At 46.5% G+C, this 19,628-nt stretch overlaps 1 protein-coding gene across 1 annotated transcript in view; it reads right to left on the bottom strand.

The window, feature by feature from the left end:
* The window catches only part of LOC119437113 (nose resistant to fluoxetine protein 6-like), a 71,117-nt gene that overhangs the window by 34,186 nt on the left and 17,303 nt on the right, over window positions 1–19,628 (bottom strand). Inside the window, exons 3-8 of the mRNA XM_037704178.2 lie at window positions 15,735–15,846; window positions 13,971–14,055; window positions 7,210–7,301; window positions 4,489–4,668; window positions 2,898–2,988; window positions 1,244–1,330 (exon numbers count right to left, since the gene is read on the bottom strand). Of these exons, the coding sequence (XP_037560106.2) occupies window positions 1,244–1,330; window positions 2,898–2,988; window positions 4,489–4,668; window positions 7,210–7,301; window positions 13,971–14,055; window positions 15,735–15,846 (647 nt within the window). The remainder of the gene's footprint in view (window positions 1–1,243; window positions 1,331–2,897; window positions 2,989–4,488; window positions 4,669–7,209; window positions 7,302–13,970; window positions 14,056–15,734; window positions 15,847–19,628) is intronic.

Here is a 19,628-nt window from a genome sequence, read left to right as displayed (position 1 = left end):
GTTTCACTGAAATTAACCAGCTAAAGTTAGCGGGCAAGAAAGGCAGTGGCAAGTCGTAGGAGTGCGCCAAAACGGAAGCTTGCCGATTTTTAACCCTTTTCCTCTGCAGCAAATTACAATTTTACATATAAATTTCCCGTAAGTTACACGATTATTGGTATCTGTCCTCGAGGCCTGATGAGCTTTTGTTTTATTTGAAATAAAAAAGAGCCGTTCCGTACGTTGAATTAACTTGAAAACACGCTTTTTTTTTGTCATGCGTTTTTTTTTTCCATAGGAGAGAGATGGGACACGCGACTGTACGTTTCTTGAAGCCCTCTATGGTTGTGGCACCTGTACTTGTTTTTCATGTTTTGGATAGAGCTCAACAAGGAGCGCACTTTAGTTGTTAATGTTTATAGCCTTCTCGTCTGTTTATTTGCCCTATTTTCCTCCCCTGCGTGGGCAGGAAGCCAACTGAAGCGATCTCTGGTCATGATCCTGGCTTTTCAACCAGCAAGTTGGAAATTGGAAGTTGGAACAGCAAGTTGTCAGCAAGTTGGAAATTGGAAGCAACGTTCTCACGTAGCACCTGTGGAGCGGGTGATTTTAGCGGTTCCTGCTTCTTTCTACAACCTCGTGGATGTCTCCGCTCCGACTGGTCCTATGACCATATACGCACGCTCCGTTATCGACCTACCGTTTATCTGAGGGCAGTGCTCCGTCGCCTGACTTTAATAGCGATCGCTGTACCATCGGCGTTACAGAGAACTTCGCATTCAGGCACGAGAAACGGTCGCTGCGAAAGCGTGCACTACGAAATTAAAAAATATTCAGAGCTGTGGCGAAGAGCGGTCCTGCCCCCTCCCCCTCCCTTCGACATATAAGTGTACATAATTCCCAGCAGCGCCCGCACAATTGATTAAATATTTGATGACTGTTTGGTCGTAAACGAGACGATTGGTCTCGCCGCCGAGTTGTAATCGTAGCACGGCCACTTCCGGTGTCCCTTTGAGAGCCGCTGCAGGGAATCGCACGGTCTCCAAAAACAACGCTAAAAAAATGCAAGTGAGAGGACGTTCGCACTAAATTTTCTGAAAAACCGAGAAAGGAATTCTACGAATACTTCCACAAGTATGACGATTTGAAGCAAAAGCCGGTTCACTGTGACGACAGCATACGGTAAGTATTCGTACTTTCAAGACCCTACTTCTTCCCCCTCCCCCCAGAAGGGCTGAAGACTGCCCATCGCAGAACATCTTACCTGATCAACCGTCGACAGACAGCGATTATGAAGACGAGGGTCCTATTTCTCTTTTGTTTTGTCACTGCGAGGCACAGCAAAAATCCACTGGAAGGATAGTGGAGAAGACGAATTAAGCGAACACTTAAGGGCTACAATTATCAATAAATCAGACAACCAACACGTATACGTTATATATATATATATATATATATATATATATATATATATATAATATTATTAGTCAATATTTCAATAAACATGCTTGCCGGATGCAGTCGTTTTTCTTAACCCTTTATTGACAAGTATTGCCTACTGGCAACAAAGCCGAAAAAAAAAGAAATTTTTCTTTGTGAGTTTCGGTATAAAGTACGAAGTTTCTGGCTAAATGTCCTTGGTCAAAACTGAACGACAGGCAGCAAGCTTCATTTGTTGGTTTATAGCAGAAACACAGAACGAGGAAGAAGTTGGGCATGCGACTCGCTCTTTCTTTTGACGGCACGGTAAGAGACAGACCAATATAAGACCTTCGGCTGGAGAGGTGTCACACATGGTATGAAGAGCAAATTAAATGTACACCTATGTGTCACATATGATCATAACTGCCTGTACAAATTTCAAATGGAGCCGTGGGGTGAAGCCCGCTTCCAGTTTCCTGCCTGATGTTTCTCTCCTGTTGCTGAAAAAAATTGCGCAAAATATTTTTTTTCGTCGATTATGCTTATTCTCGACGTGTTTTGCACATTTGGATAGAAAATAAAACATTTTGGGGTATTTATATGCGCCGTCATAAAAGGTAAAAGAATGATGCGGGACCTTACGGCGCCACTAGAGTGGGCACTGGCATTTACAACGTGCGCAAAACCTTGGACACATTCACACGCTCAGTGAGCGGACACACTCATTCCGCCTCAGAAAACGACAGTCAAAGGGGGTGGTCACATTCCTCCAGAAATTACCCGCCGTGGTTGCTCGGTGGCTATGCATGGTGTTGGGCTGCTGAGCGCGGGGTCGCGGGGTGGAATCCCGTCCACGGCGGCCACACTTCGATGAGGGCGACATGTGAAAACACCCGTGTACTTAGGTTTAGGTGCACGTTAAAGTACCCCAGGTGGTCGAAGTTATTCCGGAGTCCCCCATTACGGCGTGCCTCATGATCACATCGTGATTTTGGCACGTAAAACCCCAATATATTTTTCCTCCAAAAATTACAGGTGCCCATTATCACCTCCAGAAAAGGGAATGTTATGCCTTCGAACGACAAGACACGGCACAGTGCATACTCGTGACTGGCTGTCGTTTGTTGTGTTTCACAGTTTAAACCTCTCGTCAGGTGATGTTTCGTTTAGGCTTGGACTGCTCGCGGATTCAGATTAACCGGAGACCTCCTTTATTTGTGCTAACTGTTTTCTTGACATTGAAAACTAAATGTTCGTCGGTTGTATATAGCTTTTTTTTAATTTAGGTCATACTTATCACATTAAATATAGAATAACGTGTTTAACACGTTTTTTTGTTGCTTTACACTTAATCCATGTGATGTTTATTACCTTAATTAAGAAGTAGTAGTCAAAACTTCTATTATCCTCCAGGCATAAGGCACGAACGGACGACAACACGGACACAGCATGACACTTGTCTCTGTTATTTGTTATGCTCAATGTTATTTACTTACCTGAGAAAAAAGAACGTATCCACACTGTTGTAGGCCGCCGGCAAAATCAAGTTTCCCAATCTAGTCGATATTATCAAGTTTAGCATGCGCGCTGAAAATCAAAATAAAAGAAGTATTTCACTCTTTCACCTGGAAGGTTAACTGACGCACATATAATATTGCAGGAGTCGAGAATATGAGCCGACGTACATACATTACGGAAAGCGCGGAATATCTGGCCTCGAAGGATATGGTGGCGCCGCACGGCAGATACTGCTGTTATCATGAGTCCTTCAAAATGTAGTGTCGTATCGGGAAATTTCTGGATCGGGATGGAGGGTTGTGTGCGCTTGTGTACAATTTCAGATCTCCAACATGGGACTTCAGCGAAGCGGACAACGTGAACGTACGCACCTCTGGATATTGCGCGTCTAAACGTAATAAGCTTTGAGGCTCGCAGACGTCATGCGCTTCTTCAACAAGTGACAAAAGCTCTTATGCTTCTAGCTCTACACACGTGCTGTCACCTCGGCGTATTTCTCAACGTAGAAAAAAAAAAGGGGGGGGGGGCTCTGATTGACAGGGGGGACCTGATACGCTCCAATTGGAATGTATCCAAATAAAAATAAGGGGCACAATGCGACCGGTCACCTTTCTTTGCATACGACGGCGTTGCCATTTCTAGAGGCGTGTATGACCATGACACAGCGTTTCTAGTGTCATCATTTTCATCATTTCCTTCCCTATCAAACAGAATAGGCCGTCATGAAATGCACTGCAAAAGTTAGCGCTGGTCCCTCGTCTTTTCGCATGGCATGCCTGCATTGGCGCCTTCATACTTTCAAATCTATGGAGAATTAAAATTAACACCATCTCATGCAGTGCCACCCTGATGAGTTTACAGGGCAGCTATACAAGCTACATCGAAACGTACCGCACGCTTTCACTGTGTGTGTTTTGCCACACCGCCACTACGTTTGTCGTTCGTAGCGGTGAAAAACCAACTGTTCGGCAAACCGGTATGACATCGGCGCGTTTATAGAATGGTAAAAATACAGAACAGAACGGCCGTGCAAGGATAACATAGAGAACCCCGGTGAGCCGCAGAACGTTCTGCGGTTCGCGAGGACGCTCATTACAGCTCAAGGCGGGAAGGTCGTACGCTGAATAGATTATAGATAAAAAGAGGCCTCTCCTAATAAATCAATTTTGTCAATGTTGCTATTCCAATATGTAGAGGCTTTTAAACATGAAGAGTTTCCCCCTTGCGACGACCGGGCAAACGTCATAATGTAATTTACGACACTTGTGCACATGGTTGCTGCTTGTTGAACAAACCTGCCTCGAATTCCGAGGCGCGCTTTCCCGCTGCGCCAGTAACTAAAAGTCGCAGAAACTCCTTCCGACTGAACATTCTCGAGAGCGTGGACGCTCACACCCTAAGTGATCTTGTTCCGTTAGTTTCTGCAGTGGTGCTCTCGCTTTTACGTTTTCAGCAGAAATAGCGCTATACACACCAAGAGAACAAGCGCCTCGGTATAAATAGCAAGGACCACGAAAACACGCGCACAAACAGGCACACACAAAGAATGCTGCAGTGTGATGCGCTCACCCCATGTGTCTGACACCACCTGGCAGCAATGGCCCAGCACAATGTGGCCGAGGCTGATGGTCCGCATGCCGTAGAGAAAGCGCAGGGAGTAGTGGTCGGCATTCGTTCTTTCGGCAACGTGAAACAATTCGCGTGTACTGGCCGCGGCCGAGAATGCCAGCACAACCTTTAGCAGCACACCTAGAAGAAAGCCGTAGTTTTTTTTTTTTTTTTTTTTTTTGTTACTGCGGTCGACAGCTTACTTTCAAACCACTGCGGCCATTTTGAGCCCCGTGAACGTTCTCCCGTTTCGTTTCACGGTATACCCGTGAATTAAAGAAATTAGAGATGCGTTTGGCCGCTTCTTCCCTGTTGTTTCCCAGTGCTCCAATTAATGAGGCGTATGGCCGCTCGCCCAGTCACTACGGGGCGCGCCGTGAACTTTATTATTCTACATTCCAGCGACGAGCAAGCAGCGATGTATATCACCTAGTGTGAGCATGTAGGTCAATTGAGCCGAGTCGTGGCGAAGAAAGCAGAAGCCGCGCGCTGGGTTCGATTCCGCGAACCCACGGGCGCCAGATGAGGCAGTCTGATTTATTAATAGCTCGGCCACAACCTGAACGAACCTTCCAGCTCGCGACCAGGCCTATATCTATAATTTTGCGCTTCGTTTTGCGACCCCATTATAAAGAACATACATTTTACAACAATATTTTCGTCGTTTCAAGATGCGCTGTTGCGACGAGTTGAAAGCGTGGAGTGCTAGTAAAATTCCTGGAACCTTCCAATCGACTGCGTAGATTTCTTCGTAAATTGTCTCTTTCGGCTCAAAAGTGCATCGAAGTTTCGATGGTTATCTGTAAAACCATGTATACTTCAAACTTATCATGCAACCTGGAACAGGTTTTCAGTAATTAAAAACGAAGGAAAAACAGAAAATGTACCGCTCATGCTCCATGTGCCATCTAAACGCATAAAAATTTACTTCCTTGGGATATTTCCGGTTCATTGGCTATGTGTTTAGACCTGCCGCGGCAGCTTAGTGCGTGCTGTGGCATTCTCCTATAAGCACGAGGTCGCTCGTTTGATTTGTGGTGGAAGCGGGCGGGAGATTCCAATGGCGAGGAATGCAAAAGCCCTCGAGGAATGCAAGAGCCCTCAGTCCACTATCCCATGAGCCGTTGCCGCCCGGCGTGCTATCCTGACAAGATCGTGGCTGCTCCAGCGAATTGACGCTGAACAGCAAAGCTTCCCACTTTTGTGTTTTTGGGTGTGGAAAGTAGTAATGCTACCGGCGTTAACATTCGGCAAATGCCATTCTGTGCTTAAAATCATGCATCTCGTCGGAGTTAGAAGGTAACCAAAGGTTCGTGGGCCGATTGGCATTGGGGCCCACGGTGAAACTCCGCTTGAGGCAGTGAAGGATGACATGGGTTGGGACTCTTTTGAAGTCAGAGAAGTGCAGAGCAAAACTAGTTTCGAAGAAAGACTCAAGAATATGGATGGAAAGAAATGCATGGGCAGATAAAGTGCTCAAATATCTGTACCTCAAAAGCGTGGACACACAAGGGAGGAAGAGATCAAGGTTTTGGCAACCAAGTACAGGGTAAGTAAAAGTGCAAATAGACAACCCTGAATCATTAAAAAGTAACTGAGAGAAACAGACGGCAAATTGAGTGACAAGGATGAATACAAGAAAGTCAATGGAGTCTTACAAATACGCCAAGCAAAAAAATAAGGAGAGAGAAAACCTGTACACAACACAAAGGGCAGTACTTCGCCATTTGAAGCCCGAGCTATCTACCTGAGAACAAAAACATAACGGAGCAAATATTCGCGAGAAGATGATATATGCACCTGCTGCAGCAAAAGTTCGGGGACGACTCAGCAGGTTGTAATGGAGCGCCAAGATAGTCACCCAGCAAGAACCGTAGGGAACGTCTACCTTCCAGAAGCGCTGGTATTCAAAGCTGATGGAAGCGTTAACTGGTAAGCGGTCGAGATAAGCTAGGGACGTTTACAGTACTCGTAGGGAGAAAAAAAGAGAATATATTGGTTGAGCCGGTGTAGTTACAAGCATACGTAAATTTGCAATAGAGGCAGATGTTTTAATGAAGAGGGAGATGATAAAGGAGACTGCAATAGATGTTGTAAAACCCGATAAGGGCTAGATAACTAGTTGTCGCCGCCACGTTTCAAAGGGGATCCCAAGAGAAATCATCAGCATTATCGATAATCACCTTATTCCTGGATTTCTGTACTTTTCCATGTTAACGCATTCTTCTCTTTTGTTTCCTTGATTTCTTTGGCACTTACGAAAGAATCCTGTATTTATTACTATTATTCCCTCTGAACAACTCACCCGTCCTTTCTCTCCTAAATGCTTTCTGGCCCACAAATCTACTTTTCGTTAAGCACGACGGTACACGGTGAGTTCACTTCTCAACATTTGGTGTCAATACGATTTCGATTGTATTACGTTTCTGTCCAAAGACCAATATGCGGCTCTATTTGATCAATGCGTATTGCCCCTCTGTGTCAAGAAAACGAAGCAGGTCATGATGATGTCTTCGACGGCAAGATGGGCCTTATCCCTGTCAATGTGATGTGACATTAAAAAAAGTAATCAGCATGTGAGAATACTACACAACGGCATCTTGTGTTCCCAGCTCAGCCCTTGCACAACCTCCAAAGCACATCCATATTAATTTGACTTGCAACAATTGAATATTTACTCACCGCCTTTTTCCGCGTATTTTGGCTTTGAACCCATGGTAAGGTCGACGATCGTGGCGCCGGCTATAATGACGCCTAAGACAGCTAGGAATGCACTGTAGGATAAATATAACAGTCTTCAATGAAACGGGAAGGGGTTTTTGATAGCTTTGCACATGTACACAACGCGAAAAGCAGAACCACGACAGCATGCGCTTCCATGTGATCCGGAGGCTGCAACAGCGTTCTTATAAAAGAAGGCGATATCCGGTCAAGGTATTCATAATCAAGTAGCAAATATTTCTTTTAATTCTAGTTTTCTGCGTTTTTGTATATTACGTATTGTGGTTTTTATTGCGTCACCACGAGTGTGATCTCGTGTGTTTTCATTTTTGATGTCATTGACATGTGGTATCATTTGTTGCCTGTGGTATCACAAAGCTCTGCTGGGTCATGCGCATCGCCTCCTTCCCTTCGCGTTTTATTCTTACTGACCCTTCCACTCCCCCACGCCTTTTTCTTTTTATTCCCAGCTAGTCTCAAGTACCCGTTCAATCACTCACTTCTTTGCTTGGGGAAAAGGAACTACTCCGTGTATTCTACGGAAGGCCGTGTACTTCCATGCTCTATCGCAGACTATGAAGCAGATGCTTTACTATATGTTTTTTTTTTTTGCCTTTTTTATTTTAAGAATGTGACTGTGGCATGTGGTATGGGAGCTGCATAATTGCTCTGAAGACTCGTATCTTCTCATGCCATCTTTTTGTTCATTCGACAATATAACGGTGTTGAGAGGTCAGCGAAATATCTGTCGCGAATATTTCCAATATAATAATGAATGAACTAATCACGCATCCGACTTAATCGGTGCCGCGCATAACGGCGTAGTCGTCATACATGCGTATGTTAAAATGCAAAGTATCCGAAAGAAAGCACGAGCGTGCCTTCGCATGTACGCGTTTCCTAGCTAGGAGCGTGCTACATCAACGGAATCAAGAGTTGCACATCTGAGTTTCGATGCGTTCATAAGGCCGCAGCAATGTCTCAAGTGATCCCGCTTAAAGGGGCCTTACAACTGTGGTCCGACGCTACTCTCTTGCTATACATATTTTCTCTGCACGTTACAGAGGTAAGTTCGAAAGCAACTTATAGAACATAATATAGAGTTGGCAGAGTTGGTAAGCGTTTCTCTATTCCAAAACGTGAGACAGACTAGGAAGGTATGCAGGATGAAGACATCCTCGCCTGTTTCAAGCTGTCATGAAAAAACTGCAAAGCCGAAAAAATGCGTGCGCTAGCCAAAAACTATGCTCAGTTCGAATTTTGACACCTTTCACTCTCACATTTCATTCTTCAAACGACGTTCCCATACGTGGAGCGAATAGCTGCAGCGCGAAGCTAACGCGTAAAGGCAGTTGGCGCGCCAAGATATGTTAAGCTTAACTTCCTTGCGCTGCTTTTGATGTCATTGCTGCCATGATTGCAGTAACGTCATTGGTATTACATCAGAAATAGTTAAGATACCCTGGCTACATTCAAGCGTATACAGGTAGTTCTCCTACTTCCGCATTTCTTATTTAAGGAACGGAACCATAAACATACCTATAAGCTATCTCACGCGACATCATCAATAGCAGCAGAAATTTTTGTCATATTATTGATGCTGCAATGCATAAACAGAGTAAAAGATATGGGATGAATGGCTATCCTATGCGATTATCAGACAGCATTATCATTTTTTGATAATGTTAACATGAGTAGGCAGAACTCTGCTTTAGTTTATGAAAACTCTAAAGGGGCTTACAAAATCAGTCGAGGAATTTCACATAATAATGTTCCAGTTGAATCCTGGCCGCTAAAATATCCCATGAAATGTAGCAGCTGATGAGGCAGCACGACAAGCGCATAAGGAGAATGTTACATTAAGGCTTACACTAACACAAGGCGAGTTACATCACGTTTTAAGACAGACTTCAGGCCGTGGTACAAGATAACGATGGTTTGATCAATATTCAAACTCTTCAGTGTTACTTACCACTGACCCTGGCCTTTAATTTCATATCCCACGCACATTACACACAAGCCGATCGTTTGAAACACTATAACTTTGCAATTTGAGGCTTGGTATCGCGTTTACGAAACATTTTCTGCTTAACATTCGGCACGCTGATAGCGCGCAATGCATTTGTGGCCCCACGGATGATGATGCACGTCATCTTTTACTAGAATGTCCAAGACATGATACCGAAAGACGGCATTTGTTGCGCACTCTAATGAAAAAAGACCACAGGCCCTATAAAGCCTCAAAAAGATCCTAGGCCCATTGCCAACAGATATACTACAAAGGCGAGTGCTATAGCCACCTTCCAGAGATCCCTGGAAGAGAATAATACTGCTGAAAAATATTGATTACAGTTGGTATTCCTTTCCGTGCCGGAGTTCTTGTCAATTTTTTTGTCCCAAATTCGTGTTTTCGGTATTTAGTGTATCTATGCGAGCTGACGTAACGTTCCAGTGAGTCGTATGCGCTTTCTGTTTGGACTTATCTTTTTTTGTATTTATCTGAGCTGACTTTACATTATGGCGTGTTTTATGCGACGTGTTTTTGTGAGTTGTGTTTTCTGCATGTATACGAGATGACGATGTCCAGGTGGGTTACAAGCGATTACTGTTGTGAGCTGTATTTAGGGCATTCATGTCACCTGACTTCAAGTCTGACTTTTTCGTTCATGTTACCGTCGTTTTGTTGAGTGCTGGATTGTTATTTCGTATATATAATATTTGTTCTCTGTGTAAAGGAGCAGCCGGCGCCGTTTAAAGACGCCAACATCTCCTAATAAAGTCGCAGTTTCACCCGAAAGGCGAAGCAGCGATTGCGATAGCAAATTATCAGAGAGCCATACGAAGTAAGGAGGTAAGGATAGTACTTTTATCGGCCGTATCAACTTGTAAACCTTCGCTTTCTAACTAAATTACCAAGCATGGTGTCAGCGTGCATAGCAAACATGAACACATCACCCTTGATGACCGCGACACTCGCTGTCAAAACGCTGGCGTGACTCACGGCAGCAGCAGCGAGCGAAGTAGCCTTCGTGATGTCATCGCTTCAACGCAAACTGAGCACCGAGAACACACAGCACGCACAAAGCTAAGGGCCGCCGACGCACCTAGATTCTGCCCCAACGCAGATGGCTCTCACGATACGGCCGCGCGACCGCGCGCAGCCCCCACATACGCAGTTGCAGCGGGAGTAGAATGCTGCCCCCCTCCCTCTCCCCGATGCCTCGCAACGTTGGGTGCCTCACGCGTGACGGAAGACGGCGCGCTTCCTGCTCGCTTTCCTCCCTTTCGAGCGGGTGAGATTGAGCCGCGATCGTCGACTCCCCTCGCACGCTTTCACTCGTACATACAGCTTAGGACGCGGCGACGATGTTATCGCCCTTGGACTTTATTGACCCTTTTCGCAGAGCAGTTTGTTTTAGAGAAACGAGATGGCGCTCACGGCGGCGCACCATACCTCTCCTCAGCGAACGCGCACGAATACGAAACCATTACCGCTTCTACCTTCATTCTGTGCGATCAGCTGTCCGAAATGCGACTGAGCTTTCGCTAACACACTGTGCTCCAATCATGCTAGATTGAATCATGTGGATTGAAGACGTGTGCAGTAGCTGGCTGCTAAAATAGTGACTGGCATGTTAAGGAATAGAATGAATCTGAGTGGCGAAGTTCGCGGACCGCTGCTGAAACTGTCCGAACGTGTTACCGGCACTTCGTGATGTACGGCTTTTCTCAAGGATACAGAAATTTGCTCATCCGCCAGCCTTGTATCGCTAACCTTCAAAGAAAGGGCTTCATCCCCAGAACGTCGGCAAGAGTGAGTTGCACTCGTTAAACATTGACAAAGGAAGTAGCGCCGCTTCCTGTCATAGTAAGTTTCGCGAACGTTATCTATAGACATCTGTCCCAAATGGCAGGAAAACTCACGCCCACTCTATCGCCGACGTATCAAGAATAAGTGAATGGGCGCACACTTGAATATATGCGCACTGTATACGCACAATAAATGATGGACTACACCTATGGCGCACGAATGGTTGAAACTGAATGTTTCGTGACGGTCCACAAGAGTAAGCGAGTTACTAGCTGTAACATATATTTGCTACAAGGTATTACAATGTACAAAACAGCTACGGTTCAAGCCTTGTGCGTAGCAAGAACAAATCTATCGGAACTGAGCACACCCGCGAGCGATTAGGCAGAAAATAATCAGATAGTGGCCTCACCAAGGAACCTCACTGAGTCAGAAACTGACAAGCCACTGCTTCAAAATATTTGCCGAATAAAGAACAAAACACACTAATTCTGACTGAATTCATAATCGGAAAGCTTGAATAGCTTGGAATACATATTTATCCCCGCTTTTAGAACAAGCACCATATACGCTGCTTGCGCCGTTTGGACATAGCTTAATCAGCTCCGAAAGCGCTTTTACATGTTATCTGAAGCTGTGATCAAAGCTTCGTGTCGTTCACCTAGTCACCGTCTACGATATCTCCGAAAACAGAGGTTTTCTAAGCCGCGCCGGCGTCATACACTTATATTGTAAACAAGGAGGCAACGGAGGCAGTTGGGGCAAGCAGTGGACGCATCACCACGTGATCAAACATGGCAGCGCCCACGGGATCGCCGCGAAAAGGGTCAATACGGAACCTCACGGCGACGGCGACAGCAGAAATGCACCTGGAGTGTCCATATAATTGCTATCGCAATATCACGTATTATAGAAACCACCGCGTCGCTGCGAGTGCATGATGTGAGACGACCAAGAACGTTAAAGCGCTTGCACGAGCACACGCCGCCGAAAGGAGCGAACACGAAAGCGAGAACAAGAAAGCGAGATGAAGGCCCGCAAGATGTTGGAAGTAGACAAACATAGTTGGAAACAGCAACTGAGGTAAACCGGAAGTCAGAATTGCTTCTCTGACCTTTAGTAAAAATTGTTTTCTAAAGTTTATTTTTTTGGCACCTGTTATGTATATAGCCTGTAAAGCTTCACTGTGCCATTTTTACGCAGTATATACCTGTGACAACACGAGATACGAACATGACTCACCCCATTATGTTCTCACTACCAATGCTCAACAAAGGCGTTGTTTTTACAGCTCACTGCCGGTGAAGAAAATCGATACTGCGGAATTATACAATCGGCATTGTATTATGATGAACTTTTCTAAAAGATTTGCAAGGTATCTAATGAGACTTCTTTATTTTTGTCATTTGCGCTCTGTGCTGGTAGCGCTCCCTGTAAACTCGTCGACGTGATCTCACACCAGATGTAACGTTTGCATGAATTCAAAGTAGAGGTTCATGCCTTTAATCGCGTTGCGCTCAGCTAACCTCCCCAGTTATTAAATTTTAGCTCACTATATCGCGCTCGTATTTTATGACCGTCACGAAAGAGCGCGTAATCCAAGCGCGCGCCGTGTGTCACGCAAGCCAGCGAGAGAACACGCCGGCCCCGCGAACTTCCACAGAGGGGGAGAGCGCATACGCCTCAAACAGCAACGTCAACAACGGCGTCTAGAAGTCTAGAAGAGCATAGACGAGAGACGACTGTAACGAGAGAGAGAGAGAGCACCCTAGAGCACACGCGCGCGCCGAGACACCTTCTCACCCGGCGAGTCGAGAGAGATTGCGACAGGGTGAGCGTGCGCCACCGGGATGAGTCATCACCCCCCTCGACAACGCTTCGACAGCGGCGGTCTAAGGTACGAGAAAAGACGAGAAGATTCCCAGGCTTTGGCCATGCTACGGGATCACGACTCCGATAGGAAGGTTCGAGAACCCCGTCGGAGGCTATATAACCGCCGTGCTAGAATCAGCAGTGGAGTACAGTCCGCACCGGTGAAGTGATGTAACGTGAAGACCAAGCTTCTGCGGAAGAATAGGATTCCCCGGCAAGCTAGTCGACGAGTTCATCGAGCGTCTGCACTTCCAGAAGAAGTTCCTTCTTCGAGATTTGCCCCGAACTACGCCGAGATCTTCCGACTTCAGGACCAACGCTGGTGAATACGATTGGACACTTAATGTTCCTTTTCATTTTGTACTTTACGTGTTGGACTCTTAGTGCTTGTCGTTAATTATTTTCCTGTGTTTTGTGAATACCCATCGGATTTGTATTGTGTTGTGTCTAGCCTACGTGTGCAAGTGAGTGTGTAACTGCCTTGTGTGGAGAATAAATATTGTTGTGTTTTCACAACTATCGGCTCTGACTCGGTCTTTGGACAGCAACTGGCGTTCGCTGGCGCACCAGAGGGCCCATTCTTAATTGTCCTTGCTTTCGTTGGATTATTTTCGGAAGCTGATAAGTCGGCATTGGAATTTGGTCCGCCGTCTGCGCCTCGTTCACAGGGTCTGTGACAATGACAGACTGGTCAATGTACACGGTTGATACATTCTTGTGATGTATTCTTGGAATATACAAGTTGTGCACACGATGAGTAGGCTATGCGGTCGAATAACAGGTCGGTGAGTGTTCAGGAGTCTCTTGTGTGATCCGAGGCTATAGAAGGCTGGCATAAAACAGCGCAAGCTTTCTGAACAGTTCAGCTCCGAAGACGCAAAATGCAAATATAGTTTGTCCACTACTCTAAATACTCACTATTACTGCTTACAAACTTCCACATGAGTTTCGATTCCCGAAGTTTCAACAAAGGCGAGCAAATTTACAAATTATATACTCGAGTATTGTCAGTGGACCCGTTAATAAGAGATCAACTTACACAATTCCGATTTGAATTGAGCTCCACGGCTCGGGCTCCGCTGTAACGCAGTTCGACACCCGGATTTTTGCCGTAGGAGGTTGTACTGCAAACATTCAAGAAACACGACCGGTGTCTCAACTACACTATGTCTGCACTTGCACGCAGTCGTTTCCTGTAGACGGAATTCATGACGCCACCTCCAGATGCATTGACATAAAACTCAGACCTTTAGCGTCAACAGAGCTATATTTCTATATTTTTAGCTGGCCAAGCACGAGCAGATTCGACTTCAGTGGTGTGTAGTGGCTTTGGTGTTGCGTTGCTAAGCTCGACGTTGTGGGATCAAATCCCGGCTGCAGCGGCCGCTTTCCAATGAAGGCGAAATGCAAAAATACCCGTGTACCGTACATGGGATGCACGTTAAAGAACCCCAGGTGGTTAAATTTAACCCGGAGTCCCCCACTACGGAGTGCTTCATAGTCATATCGTGGCTTGTGCGCGTAAAGCCCCAGAAATAATTTTTTTCAACATTACATAAGTATATTTAGAATTCGCCTTCGAATTCGCCTTTGAAAAGCGAATTGTGTGCAATTAACGACTAGCTCGTAAGTCAGCTTGGATAAGCTCTGAGCCCGACTTCGCACTAATTCACTAAATTGCTTATTTATCCCCTACTAGCACAGAGCACTTTTCTATGACCAATATAACTGGGCTTGCGCTGAACTACTAAACGGCGTATAGAGACGAAACGGCAAACACACACTAAAGCGCTGCTGAATACGGTGGCTTATATAAACACACTTGAACGTGATACGTACTTTAATTTTTTCACGCGTTTTATAATATCTAGGCTTGTACGCATTCAAGACATCGATTTATTTTCCCAACATGCAACCATACAAAAGCTCTGCTGACAAAACATTGCATTTCTGATAAAATAGCTCTTGCCTCAATAATCTTTCGCGTGCGTTTGTTTTGTGAGCGAAGACAGCTTTAGATTTAGAGAAAAGCAATTTTCATACACAACCATTACAATGCAGTGCCAAGTGCCCGTCTAGATGTCGCTTTATATTAAAAGCGAACTATTTGTTTGCGAACCTCGCCGGGGTTTCGTGACCGTGGGTGCTGCGTGGCTGTTCTCTTGCCGAACAGGCCAACCAATCACAGCTGAAAGCGCACGCGACGGCACCGCCGCTGGGTTCCTTGCACCACCACGAGATGGCGCTCGCCTCAGCACAACCGCTGCAGAGGCGGCGGCGGCCATGCGGTGGCAAGAATGAACACAAACTCGTGTTTCGACTCTTTATGCACTCACGCAAAGCTTCGCTGTATGTAGATTTCAACTAGTTGGATCTGCTGCTTTTTTTTATGTTCTTTCAAGCAGTCGTTTGTTCATCCTCCTGTTTGGTCAATGTAATCCAGCCCACGTTACAGAGGTACGCTGTAAGCTGCACTCTACTGCGCATTAGACAATAAGGGGCCTTTGTGTTTTCCTCATCGTTCTGGCTTTGGCTGTTAAATTCGGTGAGCTTCCTACAAAGCTTGCTAAGCTTCTCTAGCGTTAACAGGCCCAATTGACGTTGGCTGGCAGGCTAGCTTTTTCGGCTCATGGGAATTCTTGTGCTAATACATATTTCTGACTTTTCGCTTACCCGTGGCTCAGCGGATCTTCTTCAAGACGTTTTCAGCGACTGACGAGCGCACATGAGCGAACAAATTTACCACACAGAGGCGCTTCGCTTGCTCACGTAAACTGATATTAACCGAATTCATGGAACCCACCTGTGTCCGCTAGTGCTTGTAAATCACTTTCGTTGCAGTCGTCCAGAAAGCATATGCCTATACGAATAAAAGGTGTTTCTGCTTCCGTGACTAGTCCCATGTAATCAATAATCTGAAAAAGACGTAAGTGTTATGACCACTGACAGTCACGTGTAGAGAAACATCTCGTGGCATAATTCGTGACAGGCGAATTATCTGCCAAATGAGCAGGAATCAAGCCACAATAAAGAAAAGCTTTCCAGTTTATTGATGAGCCAGCGCTATATGATACAACTGTTGGAAGTATTAACTTAGAACAACATTGCGATGTCCTCTTCTTGCAGAGAGCTTCTTTAGCGATGTTAAAATCGCAGTTATACTACAGTTTTTCATATATGCGAATGCTGAATTCAAACATTTACGCCTAGGTTTCCGTATAATTGTCCTGTGGAATTGATGGCACAAAGGCAAAAAAATTGAAGGACACTTTGTATATTCCAAAGTGTGTTCGGTGAAAGCCTGTGCCCATTCGACTGACTACCGTCGCTTGCGCATTCGCTCATTCTTCTTCTGGCGTTCTGTATCGAGGGAATCCACATTCTTGGGGCGCTTCTCCGAACCGCTTGCCGTGGAATCATGACCGGGCCGCTTGGGAGCCATCCGACTAACTGGACTGCTGCAACGAGACGTCTGACGAAGGAGCGTTGCCGCGCGCGCCGCTGTGCCATCACGTGATTGTTGAGAGAGTGTAAGGGGGAGAGGCCACAGATGTGGCGGCGCAACTGTTGATATGCGCAGCTGTGCCACCACGTGATTGCTTAGAGAGTGTGAGGGGGAGAGGCCACAGCTGGCACTGTTCCAAGGCACGGACGGACGGACGGGCGCCGCGAGTATGAGCCATTAAAGGCTTTCGCTATAAAAGAATCACAAGCTTGAACAAACAAGCTGTTTATTGGGCGAACGAATGTAAAACTTGAGAGGATTTGAAGGTGAGCTCGTTAGTATGCATGCATGGTAGAAAACAGCGCTAAAGACACGGACTTGAAGGAAGAAGACAGGACGAGTGCTGTCCTGTCTGTCCTAAGACAGGACCAGCATTCGTCCTGTCTTCTTCCTGCTAGTTCGTGTCTTTAGCGCTGTTTTCTACCATGGAAAATAAAGCGACTAGGAAGCGGCGACAGCGGCAAGCGCAATCTGTAGGCGTTACTCCAAATGTCAGGGTTTACACGAGTTTTGTGCTTAGGGCACGTCGTTGACATTCGAAATGAATAAACAGGTCGTTATGCTGTTATCGCGACAATTTCTGCCGCAGCAACAAGCCTCGCGACAATCGTAGTACTGCCCGATTCCGCGTGCGCCACCAACAGGTAAGAGAGAAAGGAAATATGCATAGAAAGGCAGGAAGGTTAACCAGAGGCATTTCCTGTTGGGTATTCTGCACGGGGGCAAGGGTTAGGAGGGTAAAAAGAGAAAGAGAACAGAAGAAGAAAGTGAAAGAGAGACGAGCATGAACAAAGGAAACTGCGCACACTCTACGGCGGTAACAGGCGGTGCTCTTAATGCTGAAGGCCCTTAGACCTCAGGAACTGGAGTAGCGCGAACAAAACTTTCTGCGTGGAGTTTCTTTGAGAGAACGGCCTGAACATCATTGCTCTGATAGTGAAAGATTGTCTAGTCCATCCCGCATTGTGCACATCACTTGCCTCTCGGCTCTATAGCCCAGGTAGACTAATACGACGTGTGAGTTTCCCGTCACTGCTGCATGTGTGGTTGGCATAATCATCATCATATTTTTATGTCCACGGGAAGACGAAGGCTTCGCCCAGCGAACTCCAATTACTCATGTCTTGCTCTAGCTGATGCCAGCTTGCCCCTGGAAATTTCCTAATTTCATCACCCCAACTAATTTTCTGCCGTCCTCGACTGCGCTTCCCTTCCCTCGGCACACATTCTGTAACTAATGGTCCATCAGTTATCTGCCCTACGCATTACACGGCCTGTCCAGCTCCACGTTTATTGCGATAGCAATTATATGGCCACTCCAAGCGTATTTCTCCCGTCGGCTACGTCGTCCCGTCGTCGACGCCGTCGTCGTCGCCGTGATGTTCCGTATAAAGTCCAATAGCGATAAAATCGTCGCCGCGCGTCGTATGCTGTATGTGCCGGTGAAAGCGCGCGAGGGACGCGCGCTTTCACGGATACCGAGCGCACGGCGGAGAGCAAACGCGGCGTCTTCCGTCCTGCGAAAGATAGTGGGGGTTGGGAGGGAAGGAGGGGAGGCGGCGTTTAGCTGCGGCACCAAATGCGTATCTTCCGACCGGGCGCAGAGGGGACTGGCGACTGAATGTCCCACGCGAAAGGAGGAAGACAGCGCGAGAGGGATGGGATGCGGCTTCTACTCTACCACCAACTGCGTACTTGTATTGACCCTTTTCGTGGCGCTCCCGTGGGCGCTGCCATGTTTGATCACGTGGTGGCGCGTCCATTGCTTGCCTCAGCCGCCTCCGTTGCCTCCGCGTTTACAATTCATGCGCTTGACGCCGGCGCGGCGCAGCAAACCTCTGTTTCGACGCGTATCGTAGACGGCGTCTGCGTGCACGACACGAAGCTTTGGCCACAGCTTTAGAGGCCATGTAAGTGCTTTCAGAGCTCATTACCCTTGTCCAAACGGCGTGAGCAGCGTATACGGTGCTTGTACTAAAAGCGGGGCTAGAAATGTATTCCGAGCTGTCCAAACTTTCCGCTTATGAATTAAATCGGGATCAGTGTGCTCTGCTTTCTTTATTTGGCAAACATTTTCAACCAGCGGCTTGTCATATTTCTGACTCAGTAAAATTCCTCGGTGCGACCACTATCTGATTGTTTATTTTCAGCGTAATCACTCGCGAGTATGGTCTGCTGCGATAAATTTGTTCTTGCTGCGCACAAAGCTTGGAATTTAAATGTTCTGTACTTTGTGGTAGCTCGTAGCAAATACGTATTATCGCTAGTCGCTCACCTACTCTGTGGACCGTCACGAAACATTCAGCTTCCAGCATTCGTGTCTTGTCGGTGTAGTCGCCGTCACTCATGCTCCAGCACATTGATTCAAGTGTGCGCCTATTCACTCACACGTTGACGATAGCGTGGGCGTAAGTTTTTGTGCGAGTAAGCGTGGATGTGTGTATAGATAACGTGCGGGAAACTTACAATGCCAGTAAGTGGCACTACTTCATTTTGTAACGAGCGGTACTCACTCCTAAGTGCCGACGTTCCGGAGTTGAAGTCCTTTCTTTGGAGGTTAGCTATACAGCGCAGGTGGATGAATTATATTTCTTTATCCTTGAGGAAAGCCTTGCATCGCGAAGGGCGCCAACACAGGCAGTCCTTATGCAGCAGCTGCGACACAGGTTGATTCCATTCATTAATATGTGAATCACTATTTTTGCAGCGAACTACCGCACACGTTTTCCCTTTATCGTTACACATTTTGCAGTATGAATTGAGCACAGTGCATTAGCGCACACCCAGTTGCATTTTCGACAGCTGATCGCACAGTAGGAGGGTAGACGCAGTAATGATTTCGTATTCGTTCGCATTCGCTGAGGCAGCGTATGGCGCGTCGCCGAAAGCGCCATCTCGTTCATTTAGAGTAAACTGCTCCGCGAAAAGCGTCAATATACTTTACGCGGCTGCGGGTGGTCGCTCGCACCGTATCTTGAAGCGATCTCCACACCACTCTCACCTTTGTATGCGCTGTGCTTTCGCCGCTAAGTTTCCGTTGAAGCGATAGACCGCACGAACCTACGATCGCTGTTGCCGCCGCGCTTGCTGACACCAGCGTTTCTCACAGCAGTTGTCTGCGGTCATCGGAGTGTGATCTATTCATGTTTGCTTGTGCGCGCTGACACGATGCTTGTTAATTCAGTTAGTAAG

The sequence above is a fragment of the Dermacentor silvarum genome, chromosome 1, assembly GCF_013339745.2.
Source record: "Dermacentor silvarum isolate Dsil-2018 chromosome 1, BIME_Dsil_1.4, whole genome shotgun sequence".
In the NCBI taxonomy this organism is placed as follows: Eukaryota; Metazoa; Arthropoda; class Arachnida; order Ixodida; family Ixodidae; genus Dermacentor; species Dermacentor silvarum.
This window is presented reverse-complemented; position numbering and strand designations above follow the sequence as displayed.